The sequence below is a fragment of the Pediculus humanus genome, genomic scaffold (assembly GCF_000006295.1).
Source record: "Pediculus humanus corporis 1103172108287 genomic scaffold, whole genome shotgun sequence".
NCBI lineage: Eukaryota > Metazoa > Arthropoda > Insecta > Psocodea > Pediculidae > Pediculus > Pediculus humanus.
This window is the reverse complement of record NW_002987856.1, coordinates 227,103-240,762: the sequence shown is the minus strand read 5'-3', so window position 1 is coordinate 240,762 and position 13,660 is coordinate 227,103. Positions and strand designations below refer to the sequence as shown.

General features: G+C 31.1%; 4 protein-coding genes across 4 annotated transcripts; 2 read left to right on the top strand and 2 right to left on the bottom strand.

The window, feature by feature from the left end:
- Positions 1–668: 668 nt before the first annotated feature.
- Positions 669–1,375, bottom strand: Phum_PHUM529470 (uncharacterized protein; the record flags this gene model as incomplete). The annotated part of the gene is made up of 4 exons (XM_002431405.1): positions 669–701; positions 736–860; positions 945–1,251; positions 1,358–1,375. The coding sequence occupies 4 exons, from the start codon at positions 1,373–1,375 to the stop codon at positions 669–671; spliced, it is 483 nt and encodes a 160-aa protein (XP_002431450.1).
- Positions 1,376–1,744: 369 nt separating this feature from the next.
- On the top strand, positions 1,745–3,436 carry Phum_PHUM529460 (Nucleoporin Ndc1, putative; the record flags this gene model as incomplete). The annotated part of the gene is made up of 1 exon (XM_002431404.1): positions 1,745–3,436. One exon carries the CDS (start codon positions 1,745–1,747, stop codon positions 3,434–3,436), a length of 1,692 nt encoding a protein of 563 aa, XP_002431449.1.
- Positions 3,437–3,687: 251 nt separating this feature from the next.
- On the bottom strand, positions 3,688–6,566 carry Phum_PHUM529450 (WD-repeat protein, putative; the record flags this gene model as incomplete). Its single annotated transcript, XM_002431403.1, has 3 exons — positions 3,688–3,704; positions 3,877–4,672; positions 4,740–6,566. 3 exons carry the CDS (start codon positions 6,564–6,566, stop codon positions 3,688–3,690), a joined length of 2,640 nt encoding a protein of 879 aa, XP_002431448.1.
- A 241-nt stretch (positions 6,567–6,807) lies between these two features.
- Phum_PHUM529440 (DEAD box ATP-dependent RNA helicase, putative) lies at positions 6,808–12,685 on the top strand (the record flags this gene model as incomplete). Its single annotated transcript, XM_002431402.1, has 7 exons — positions 6,808–6,889; positions 7,101–7,400; positions 7,504–8,079; positions 8,185–8,639; positions 8,897–9,067; positions 12,220–12,397; positions 12,537–12,685. The coding sequence occupies 7 exons, from the start codon at positions 6,808–6,810 to the stop codon at positions 12,683–12,685; spliced, it is 1,911 nt and encodes a 636-aa protein (XP_002431447.1).
- Between the last annotated feature and the right edge of the window lie 975 nt (positions 12,686–13,660).

The window sequence follows — 13,660 nt, the reverse complement described above, 5'->3', positions numbered from 1 at the left end:
TTCACATTATAAATTTTGAAAATATTAAATTATTTTTTAAAAAAATGATATGATAATAAAAGTTTTTCTTTGAGCACATTATTATTATTATTGTTGTTATCACGCCTTATTTATATACTCTTATATTACAACAATATTTAATAATAATAATAATAATATACTCAGGGATTAATTAATTGAAGAATTTGATTAAAAAGAAATTTTCGAAAATCATATGCAGAAATATCAAATATAGGATGGAGAAAAAAAAAAGAGTGTGATTATTTAATTATTAACATCAATAATAATAATAATAACAATTATGTTATTTAATTTTAATTAATTATCTGTTCTGAATTATTCCATTAACAATATGTGTAAATAATTAAAATGTAAAAAAATTAATTAGAGTTATTTTTTTTTAACTTTTATTTTTTTTTTAATAATAATTTATTTTTAAAAAAAAATTTTTTTCCATTAACATAAAAGGTAGTAATAAAAAAACATAAAGTTTTCATAATTTATAAATATATATATATTAATTTAATGTCTCATAAAAATATCACAAAATTTAATTAAATTTAGAATTTTTAAATAAATAATTTAAGGTATTAAATAAATCGATAAGTAAAATATAATTTAAGGTGTGGGAGTTTTTTGAGATTGTAAAAAATTAATGTATTTATCTTTTAAATTACTTTTCCCTGCCACATAATGTCCACCTGGATGTTTTAATATGACTGCATTAATGAAAACATTTGCTAAATCATAACTCATGTCATTGCTAATAATTTCATCTGTTTCTCCGATAACATGAAGACTGTTGATATGAATTTTTTCATCGTAATAATGAGAATGCAATGTGCACCTGGATTTAAAACCTGATACGATAATAGCAAATTTAAAATCAGGTTTGAATTGTTTTTTTTGTTTCAATGCACAAATAATTGATACAAGACAAGCACCTTGAGAAAAACCTAATAAAGCATCGAATGGACCATTTTCATCGAAATATTTTTTGACTAAATCTAAACTTTCTTCAAGACCTTTATCCAAATCTGTTACATCTCTCGAACTAAAACTATTTTCTTTAGTAAACCACCATGCTCTTTGATCGTAATCGTCTCCTTCTCCTCCTGATTCAAAACCTGGAATTCTATGAGGTGCTGATAAGAAGAAAAATTCTGCTTCATGCCTTAAATTTTTTCTCAATGCCCCCGTTTGACTTTTGAACTTCACAGCATTCTGACGATACCCGTGAAGACACAAAATCTATTTGATACAAATTAATAATTAATTATTTAAGAATATCGATTAACGATTTAAATAAATTATTAATGATTTTAAAATATTAAAATAAAAATATTATTTTTCAAACCTTAAATTTTGTATTCATAGATTAATCGAAATTGGAAACTCATTCATTTAATCGAATCGATATATCGAACGCAACATTTATTAAATTCATATACAAAGAAAAACAATAATATAAAACATTAAAATTATAAAAAGTTATTAAATAACAAATAATTTTTTAAAAATAAATATTATTTAATATCTAATAATCTTTCATTATTTAAAATAAGTATTTACACAAAAAATATTTTTAACCGATTTCGATATTCATTCGAGATATCGCCATTTAATGTACATTTCATAACGGCGGTTATTTTCCGGTTAAGTTATAACGACAGTGAAATCGTGTGTGTTGTAACAGTTTTCAAGTGTAAATAAAATAAAATGATCATTAAATAGTTTTTTAAACATGGAATACAATAAAATATTGTTTTCGCGTTTGATTTCATCATTTTTATGGACGGTAGTATTACAAGCTTTTCCGTTATCTTTTTATATTCTATTAACCAATTTCAATATAAAGCATCCTGTAGAATGGTTATTAAAACCGGTGTCTGTTGCATTTAGTTTTAGCACATGGTTGAGTTTAATACCCATTCATGCTTTAGTTTTTGCCATAGGATACATATTAGCTCAGGATCATCAAAAACTACCGTGTATTTGTAAAACAAGATTTCAATTTTTCTGTAACCTGTTCACAAAAATTAATTTTCTCAAATTATTTTTTTATTTTTTAATTGGATTAATAGTACCGTGGAGTTATTTAAATATAAATAAATTAACGTTATTCGTGAACTGTCAACAATTCCCTGATAAATTTTGTTTAAGTGATGGAAAAATATATTTAATTTCATGTGGATGTTGGACAGGAGTTTACTATTTTCTTAGATATGATTTATTAATTGAAAAACGTTTGGAATATCCAATAATAAGACAAATTAAATTTTTACAAATAAGATATAAATTTTTATCTATATTTTTTTCTTCATTAACTTCATCGCTCGTTCCAATATTTTATTACTTGGCATTTTATTTGTGTTATGGAAAGCATATAATTTGGCTTTTTGAAGTTTTTTTTTCCGCTCAAGTCGATTCATCAACAGTTACAAATACAAGTTTATTAAGTGTTTCTCAATTGGTGCACTTGTGGACAATAACAACTTGTGTTATATTAATTTTAAGAGTTTTGAATTTAATGATTCAAATTCATTACACTGAACATTATTCATTCACATTAATTAAACAGCCAAATGTTGATTCCATCATATTATCTGCAGCACTGTCGGAAAGGAATATGCCTATCATACAACATTTGGCTTGTTACGATCTTTACATCATGTCTATGAGCCCAAGATCGAACAGATGGCAAATTTTCACATTGAGTCAACCAGGTGGTCACCCACACACTTGGAATGCCATATTAAACGAGTGTATAAAATTAATAGAAGAATTCATATTAAAAATTGAAGATATTTACAAAGTCAAAACTCCTGTTAAACCGCCACCCATAGTGCCGAAACACATTCATCCAAGAAGCATGAATGTCAGATATGAAGAAATATTAACAAGTCCTGTACCTTTATCGCCTATTAACAAACTCAGGAATTTAGTCGAAGAACCAGGAATGCCATTTATACATGAAGAACGTTCTATACTTGATGATTTTTGGATAAAAATTGGTCATGTTAATGAAATGATAAAAAAAAATTCAATCATAAATTACATATTCAATTCGAAACCGGATGTTGAAATTCGTTTTATTTTATCTAATTCTCAACCGTTGATTTGGGTTGTACAAAGTCTTTCGGAACTTTCAGCGAATGCTTTATATGAAGATCAATTTGGTATTGTTTTGAAAGATTTACCATTGATTATAAGCACATTACTCAGATTGAAATTTTCAGTTGATAAAATAGGAAATTTGCAAAATAAATTTCAAAGACGTGATACTGATTTGTGCATGAAATCATCATTGAAATCGGCCATCAGGAGAAGTTTGTATAGGATAGCTGTAGCATATTCAGATTATTTACCCGATTTACCATTATCAGTTGAAAATCTCAATTGCATGAAAAATTTTGGTAATTTCAAAGAAAATTAATGAATTTCCTCCCCCTTTTTTTTTTTTTTATCGATAATATTTTATTGACATCAGAAAAATTACTTTTTTTTTTTTTTTTTTTTTATTTTCAATTTTTACTATTATTATTATTATTATTATTATTATTATTATTTTCTCTTTAATTTATTAACATTATATGTATGTGTATATATATATAAATATTTGAGATATCGAAAATAATTTTTTTTTTTAATTAAACATATTGTAAGACATTATCATTGACTTTTTTTTTAACCCTTTTCGAAATCTTTTTCATTTAACAAGAGGTCAAACATAATAATAAAAGTAAAAATTTTCTTTTAATGACGTCATATATTTTTTTTTTTTACAAATTATTTATTATTATGTAAAGTATTAAAATTTCAATGCTTTTATTAAACATAAATTATAATGCAAATCTTTTTCTAATTTATCCCAACCGTTTTTTTGTATTTTTTCCAAACTTTCCAATTCGTTTAACAATTCCTCGTGTCCGGTTATGAATTCTCCGTGGATTTTCAAAAATAAACCCAAATAAGCTTGAGCCAATTCGAAATTCATTTTCTTATTCAAAACGTTCGTTATCATTTTAACGAATTGTGATAGCAAACGAATCGTTTCCGTATCCGATGCCGTGGACAAAGAATTAATTTCGTGGTCTATAGTCGAGGGTCCCATGGATTTGAGTTTATCGAATGCGTTGTTGTAATCCGCCGCGTCTTCTGCTTTTTTCAGTAACGTACCGAAACCCGTGAGCGCGTCCCAATCATTAAACGATATTTCTTTTTTCTTGTCGTCTATTTTCTCGACCGAACTCAAATCGAATGTCACGTCGAGACCGGGGATAGTTGGTAAGAAAAATGGCGCCATTTTTCCAACTTGAAGTTTTTCTTTCGGTTTGTTACGTTTTTTGATGAGGTCGATGTTGAGAAGGTTTTTCCACCGGGAATTCGGAAGCGTCGACAAAGTTATCAAATCTTCGATTTGTTCGGGTGATTTGTAATCTTCTTCTTCGTCCGATTCATAACCGTCCTCGTCGCCATGTTGTGGCGTCTCTTTCGTGACCGATGGAAGACCGAGAAGTGGAATTTTGTCTAAATCTTTTATGGGTTTCAAATTAACGTGTTCGTACAATGTTCTATTAGCCCATAAAAATATTCCGAGATATTCGACGTGAGCCGTGGCTAAATATTCTCCAGTGGGTGAAAATGTCAACGATATGCAGGGTGCCTCGACCTGGAAAAGAAAACGGTAAGTACAAAAAATTTGTTAAATTCTTTTACTCGAATCATTATCAAATCACCTTAAAATGATCTATGAGACATCCGGTTGGAATATCCCATGTGAATATGCAACTGTCCATTCCGGATGTGATCAACCACCTTGAATCGGGACTGAATGCCATGTCCATTATTTTACCAGAGTGCCCTATGAACTTTCTCACAATGTTACGTCCATCGTTATCAACAACGATAACGTTAAAATTTTCAAGAGCTACTGCAGTTAGGGAACATTCGACATGAGTCGAAAAAAATGAGACTCCATCTTCCAATTCTATTTTGCACAATTCTTTTTTACATAATTCACTTTTGAAATTCCACCATTTTAATAATCCATCTCCTCCTCCTGTTATAACAAATTGATTTAACAAATCTGTAGTTATTCCTCTGACAGGTCCATCATGAGCAGTTTCTTTTCCGTAAGTGTCACGATACAGTCCAGACTGAATATTGAACCTATCGCAATGTCCAGATGTGTAACCTATCAATATAAAATTTCCACAATGAGTCAAATGTACACTAACTGGAAATGCTTTCATAACAACTCCATTAATCGACTTTTTCATAAATCTTTCATGTTTTAAAAAATGTTCTCCCATTCTTATTTTATCATATGACCAAGTCGTGACTTCTTGCGTTCCTAAATGAATCGCTCCAATATTATCCCATTCTTTTTCTCTTGTCGTGTTCGATGCGAATTTTATAATCGGAGGCATTTTATATGTATCTATATCTAACCTGCTTTTTTTCTTTGATTTTTTCCTATTTGTCGATGCTTTACCTAAACTTTTATTAAATCTTTCTGTAACTGTATTAAATATCCTTAAATGAGAATCACCACCTGCACTTAATAAATTATGACCTTTCGCATCGTGAAATCGAATAAATGTTGGAGGAAGCGAGTGTCCCTCTCTTTTTATATAAAGTCTAGGTCCCCCATCAGGCATATCGAATATCCATAATTTTATTGAATTATCAGGTGAAGATGATACCATCAACTGCGAACCTTGTAAACATTGTAAACCTGTAACGCTGCTATCGTGAGCGTTTAAATACTGAGAGAAAACTTTTCTTTCCTCGAGATCCCACAATATTAAATGACCGTAAATAGTTCCAGAGATTAAAATTGGTGATCCGTCAAGTTTAAAACTTAATGCAGTCACCATTCCCCACTCTTGTTTAAATTCCATAATTGTTTCATCAAATTTTAAATTGTGAATTAAAATTCTTCCATTTTTTAATCCTATACCGACAACATCGAGGGATGGAGCTTGAACCACGGTTGTCACACCAGAATTCCATCCTTTAAAAGTATATATTAGTTTAGAAGTGTTTAAATTCCACAATTGAAGGGATCCTTGTTCACTACCCAATAGTATTTTATTTAAATAAGATGAAGGATGCATACAACAACTAATTTCAAATACATCATTGTTAAATTCCAATTCTAATAAAAGTTCTGTACTTTTTATATCCCATAATTTCAAATTACTTTTTTCGTCGATACTTATAAGGCTGGGACCGAAGGGTAACATTAATTTAATCGGATATTCGTGTCCGATATATTCATGTTTTAATTCTGTTCCTCTTCTCCAGGCATAAATATTATTTCCCGAACCGGTGAAAATTAAATAATTGTCACCGGCTATGCAAGTAATTTCATCAGAATGTAAATCACTGACGGTTAATAAAGCCAAATGTTCTGAACTGTACGTGTGAAACGATTTTCCTACGCTGGTCACAAAAAAATACTCTCTTCTTCTTTTTATATATCTCGTCACGACGGGTAAATGATTTGTTACGTAGCCTAACGCCCTGTACCTTAAAAATATTTTACTGGAAGAAGACATTGTAAACAAACAAAACCTTAAATAAACCTTGTTTTCAAAAATCTCACGTGGACGGTTCCATTGAAACAGTAAATAATATCATAGAGTTGATTGTATTACTCTATGAAATTCTACCTCATACGATTAGTAAATTGTAATTTTGAACTTAACTGTAAGTTCGATTGTAATATTAAAATTTATGTATTTTAATTAGTGTAATTTAATTTGTTGACAATTTCATCAACTTTTTAACTTGTTGAAAATGCTTCAAGAAAAAATTTTAATGAGAAAAATAAAAAATCGAGAGAAGAAAAAATTAAAAATCTTGTCGACTAAAACGAAAGGTTAGTTCTAACCTAATCTTGTAACATTAACCATGTGTTATTAATTTTTTTGAACAAAATGGGGGGAGGGAAAAAAAAGCTTTTTAATTATAGTTATCGATTAGAACTTAGCTATGGTTACTCTCGTAATGTTCCTTTCTATTTTTTGACAAAAAATTATTTTAAGATTAATTTATTCAATAGTAATATCATTGGGTTCTTGTTTAAATAGAATTTAAACAATTAGTATCTGCAGAAGAAGACAAAGCTTCCGAAAAAGAAGTTGATGATCACGAAGAAGAACCTGTTAATGCAAACACAAATAAGCAAAAGAAAAAAAAACGAAAGCATGAAAAAGAGGAGAGCATTTCAGAATTGAGCGAAGAACAAGAACTCTCGAAAAAGTTAAAAAATGATTCAGAAATTGACGATGACAAGAATTTAATTGAAAATGACAATGAAGAAAATGAAGAAAATGTTGAAAATGGTACGCCTAATGTTACTGAAAACATTCAAGATGATGGTGTGAAAAGTGAGTATGTTATGCATAATTCTGATTAACTTAAAAACGATTTTCTTATGTAAGTGAAAAGTCGATTGTTTTAAACAAAAAAAATATTTTCAATTCATTTCAGTGCCTGGTTCAAGTTTAACTTTAGAAATTTTAAGCGACACAAAATTTTCATCATTGGAAGGTAAAGTGTGTGAAAATACTTTGAAAGCGATTGTGGACATGGGTTTTACGACAATGACAGAAATTCAAGCTAAAAGTATTCCGCCTCTACTGGAAGGAAGAGATCTTGTCGGTTCTGCTAAAACAGGCTCTGGAAAAACTCTAGCATTTTTAATTCCTGTAGTAGAATTAATATACAAATTGAAATTTCTACCCAGAAATGGAGTCGGTGCTATTATTATATCACCGACACGAGAATTATCAATGCAAACATTTGGAGTCCTTAAGGAATTGATGAAATATCATTATCACACATATGGACTTGTTATCGGGGGAGCTAATAGGAAAGCAGAAGCGGAAAAATTAAGCAAAGGAATAAATATATTGGTGGCAACTCCTGGAAGACTCTTGGATCATCTTCAAAACACTCCGGGATTTTTGTTTAAAAATTTACAATGTTTAGTCATAGATGAAGCGGATAGAATATTAGATATAGGATTCGAAGAAGAATTAAAACAAATTATTAATTTATTACCAAGTAAGTAATTATTTATTTGTCTGAAAAAAATTTATTTAATTTGTACTGGGTTTCTCTTTTTGAATTGCCTGTGTGTGTGTGTGTGTGCGTTTTTTAATTTTTTAGAAAGGCGTCAAACGATGTTATTTAGTGCGACGACGACAGCCAAAACGGAAAATCTAACGAAATTAGCACTCAAAAAAGAACCCGTTTACGTGGGGATAGACGATAGGAAGGAAAAGGCGACGGTTGAGGGTTTGGAACAAGGCTACGTTGTGTGTCCGTCCGAAAAACGATTCCTCTTGCTTTTCACATTTTTAAAAAAGAACAAGAAGAAAAAAGTGATGGTTTTTTTTAGCTCTTGTTTATCCGTTAAATTTCACCACGAGTTGTTAAATTACATCGATCTTCCCGTCATGTGCATACACGGAAAACAAAAACAAGCGAAAAGAACGACGGTTTTCTTTCAATTTTGCAACGCGGAATCGGGTATTCTCCTGTGCACGGACGTTGCCGCTCGTGGTTTAGACATTCCTGCCGTGGATTGGATAGTTCAATACGATCCACCGGACGATCCGAAGGTATTTGTTTTTTTCTTCCCCCCCAACCTCCCTAGCCCCCCTCCGTGTGAACAAGATTTTTCTGGCTTTGATGATTACCGAGACTTGAACGTTTTACAACGAAGTCGAGTCCACATTTGGGGTGGATTCCTTCGAAGTGAACGTGAAATGATTGATGGAAGCTTTGATCTTATCTGAGCCACTATCATACCTTCTGTCAAAATAAAAAAAAAAACAAATTTTTGTCGATTTATTTAATTCGTTCTCTCTTTTTTTAGGAATACATACACAGAGTTGGTAGGACTGCTCGAGGTGAGGGTAGCAGCGGTCATGCACTCCTCATTCTCAGACCGGAAGAACTTGGATTTTTAAGGTATTTGAAACAGGCGAGAGTTCCGTTGAACGAATTTGAATTTTCCTGGAGTAAAATAGCAGATATTCAAGTACAGGTACGGAAAAAAAAATATTTATTATGGGGGATTTTTTTTTTTTTTTTTTTTTTTCGTTTTCTCTCCAACGAAACATTTGCGTGATTTAACAATTTAAATCCTTATAAATTATCTACACCTTCGAGCGATTTTTTTTTATTTTTTTTTATTTTATTCTTTTGAAAACCGCATAAATAAAAAATAAATAAATGTCGAAGTGCGTGCGTGCGTGCGTACATGCGTGCGTTTTAGCCGTTTCCTGATTTACCATAAAAAAAAAAAATAAATACGCATAAAATCACAAAAACTCGATTTCGTTTTTATGGATTTAGAAATTTAGTATTATTATTATTATTATTATTATTGTTGTTGTTGAATAAGGAAAGAAAACGTTTAAAGGAAAGTTTAAAAAAAAAAAAAAAAAAAAACATTTTAATTGTAATGGATTTGTTATGTCTTAACAAAGAGAGTGAAATGACAGAAGGTGGCAAAAAGTCAATTGAGGGCTCGAAGCCAGTTGAAAGTTAAAAAAACTAACACATAAAGTTGATGGATAGAATCTGTCTTGAACACGTTATTATTATTATTATTATTATTATTATTATTATTATTATTATTATTATTATTCTTGGCACCTTTGCTCTTTTGTTATGAATCAGGCCGATTAAAACGCGCACGCACACGCACATTTATACGCACACGCGATGGTAGGCGACGGTACGAACAAAAAGAGTAAAAGAAAAAAAAAAAAAAAAATTGCTGTCGGAGGTATTGTGTGTGACAGGGCTTCGATGGATGTCCAAATCCCAATACTCCTCCCCCTTCTTGACCGTGCTCACGGGGGTCTTTCTTTCCACCCCCCCCCCCACAGTACGTTTTCTACGTTCTCTTATTTTCTCTCATTCATCAAATCCTCGTGATAATGATTATGTTTTCGGTTCTTCCTCCTGTTCCGCTGCAGTCAGATGTGTGTGCAAAACTGTCCGTTGGTTGAATGCTGTCGTGATCGAAAAGTGTGTCTGGGGGTGCCTGGGGGGGGAGAGATTGTACGAAACCACAATGTTCGCGACAGGATTCCCCACGTCACAGGGTCACGTCGAAAACTTTTAAATTTTCTCGAGTTTATATTATTATCATCATCATCATCGTTATCATTGCATTTTTTTTTTTGATTTATTGCGGGGGGGGGGTCAAACTCACGCGTGAACTTTGTATGTATTTTTATTTTAATTATTATCATCATCATCATTTTGATCGTTACATATGTTATCATAGTAATTTTTGAAATTGACAGACACTTTTATCGGGAATTGATATAAAAAAAAACTCGTTTAAATCATCGACGCGAAAGAAAAAGTTATTGATAATAATAATAATAATGATGATGATGATGATGATGATGATGATATTTCCATGCCGTATCGTCTTTAATCAATTTTGAACGGCCCTAAAGTTTTAAACGACGAGTCGGATGGTGTCGATCAAAAAAGAAAAATTTTAGCGGAAGAGGATTAAATGAGGGGGGAGGGGACCCCCCTTACCATCCTTCAGGTACCCGATGGTATAATTAATAGATTTCGAGGGTTTGTTCGGGTCGTCGTGACGCGTGCCAATTGATGTTCCGCCGCCACCATCACCACCACCGAAGAGGGTCTCGTTATTATTATTATTATTAATATTGAAATTTTTCCGTTAAACATTTCGAGTCAATTGACTTCGTTAAAATGCCATTAATATCAATAATAATAATAATAATAATAATAATAATAATAATAATAATAATAATAAATTATTTATTTATTTTTCGGTTAATTTGTGTTGTACGAATGCGAGTCGGACGCGAGCGTGACGATCGAAATTATTTGATCCGGGATAAACGGAAACGTTAGAGAAAACGCGCGCGCGCGCGCATTTCGAATTGTTATTATAATCATCATTTATCATTGTCTTTTATTATTATTATTATTATTATTATTATTATTATTATTTTATCACGGGGTATAAACATGGACGAAACAAAAGGTAAAAAAAAAAAAAAAAAAAAAATTTCCGACGGCCGTTCGTGTCAATTTTCCTTTTTTCATACGTTTACGAATATAAATTTTTGAAAAAAAAAAGTGTCAATAGACAATATTGTCAAACGGGTTTTTTTTTTTTTTTTCTCCATATCGTTTCCGCTTTAATGGATACGAAAAAAAAAAAATAATAATAATAATAATTTGTAATGATTTTATCGTCCGGTGCCGAATTTCAGGTTCGTAAATAATTTTCTTTTAAAAAAAAAAAAAAATTCGATGTGGGAGTTCTCGCGAGTTAATAAAAAAAAAAAAAAAAAAGAAAATTCGATTAGTCGAATCGAACGAGCGGAAGATTTAGAAGAAGAGGAAGAGGGAGAAAGAGAAAAGGAGGGAATTTTTAAAAATTTAAATTTTTTTTTTTTTTTTTTTTTTTTTTTACGATAATTGGGGATATAATTTTTTTCAATCTTCCAGATTATTATTATTATTATTGTCAATTTGAAATTAGTGATAAGGCGCGATATCAATTGGAGTCTCGTATTGGACGATAAACAAATTATTATTATTATTATTGTTATTATTATTATTATTTATACATTTTTGCGACGATGAGAAGGGACAAAAAAATGCGTCGCAATTTTGAAAAATCGTTTTTCGACAAGCCGAATACGTGGGTAGGGGGGAGGGAGGGAGGAAGGACATGTGTGTGTGTGTGCAGGAGAGGAATAAGGAATGAACCGAAAATGATTAATAATTTACTACGTCCCTGTTTTTTTTTTTTTTATTTTATTTTATTTCAAGATGGTCATCGTGAGTCGATTCGACGAGTTTTTATTATTATTATTATTATTATTATTATTATTTTCTTAGGTTATTATCAACGATTTCAAATTTTTTGTTGTTGTTGTTGTTGTTGTCGATGTGATTATCGATAACGATAATCGGTTGTCGTTTGCACACAAAAAAAAAAAAGAAAAATGGCCGTAATAAAACGTTCGGTCATCGTCGGCCATTTTTTTTTTTTCTTCTGCTTCTTGTTTTCCCTCCATTAGAGGGCGTCGATGGAAAAATGTTTAATTTATTTTGTTTTGTTTTTTTTTTTTTTTTTTTTTTTTGCTTTTTTTTTCCGGGGACATTTATTTTTCCGTCGTCCAGCTGGAGAAATTAATCGGTAAAAATTACTTTCTCAATTTGTCAGCCAAAGAAGCTTTTAAATCGTACGTACGAGCCTACGATTCTCATCATTTGAAAAACATTTTCGACGTGAACACGTTGGATTTGGAAAAAGTCGCGACGTCATTTGGATTCACGGTACCGCCGAGAGTTGATCTTCGTATCCTTTTTATCGTGATTTGAAATGTGATGGGGTGACGGTGGAGCCATCCGTCGTTCGAATCTGTCACCATCATCATTATTATTAAGACGACGCGATGTTGTTGTTGTATTTTCTCCTTAACTTGTTTGCTTTACAGAAGTCGGAGGTGTTAAAAGTGATCGACCTAGAAAACGAGGAGGCGGCGGAGGTTTCGGTTATTCGAAAAGTTTCAATAGTAATAAAAAAGAAAGGAAATCAATAATTTTCAAACAGCCGAAAGGGAAAGGAAAATTTAGTTTTCAATGACGATGACGACAATGACGACGGCGACGGGGAGACGTCGAGGGGGGGAACGGTTAATTTTTTTATTTTTTTTTTTTTCAGGATCCACGGATGGGGGAAAAAGGAGAAAAGGGGAAAAGCGGATGAAAAACGAAGGTGAAAATTCGTGTGACCACGTTTCCCCCTCCCCCCGTTGCTCCCCTTACCATCATTCCGCTTCTGGAATGTTTGATATTATTAATAATAATAAAATTAATTAAAAAAAAAAAAAAATGGAGTTTTTTCTTATAGGTTCCTTCTTATTGATAAATAATATTAAATATTAATTTTTATGTCATGGAAGAGAGAGAGAGAGAGAGAGAGAGAGATAGAAAATTACACGGCGGCATAAACGCGTGTAATTATATAATTAATTTTATTATTATTATTATTATTAATCAATATAATTTTTTATTAACGTCTTCTGCTTTACAGCTCGCCGAAGTAATAAAAACCGAATAATTTAATGAAAAAAAAAAATTTTTTTTTTTTTTTTCGAACGTTTCGCGTAATAAAAAGAAAAAAACGAATTTTTTATTCAGGCGGAAATAAGGTGGAAAAGTAACCGGAAGTAAAAAGCAAAAAGATTCGAAAAATTAAAATTAAAATTATTCGGTTTTTGGCGGGATCGGAATGGAGGAGGGGGGAAGGGAAAATAATTAATTTTGATTTTTTTTTTTTTTGAATTTCCGCCATTATAGCCAATGACGCCGCCACCGCCACCGCCACCCACGTTTGTTTGTTTGTTTGTTTTTTTCCTCCAACAAACATAAAATTTGTTAGCTAACACCCGTTATCGTTGATGATAATATTCGTATTTTATTAAATTTCGTAACGATTAATTCATTTTTTTTTTTTTTTAATGTTATGAGTGAATGCAAACGTGAACGCACACACGCACACACACTCTCTCTCTTACGCTCATTCTCTTTTTTCCTCTCTCTTTCTCTCTTTCCTTTT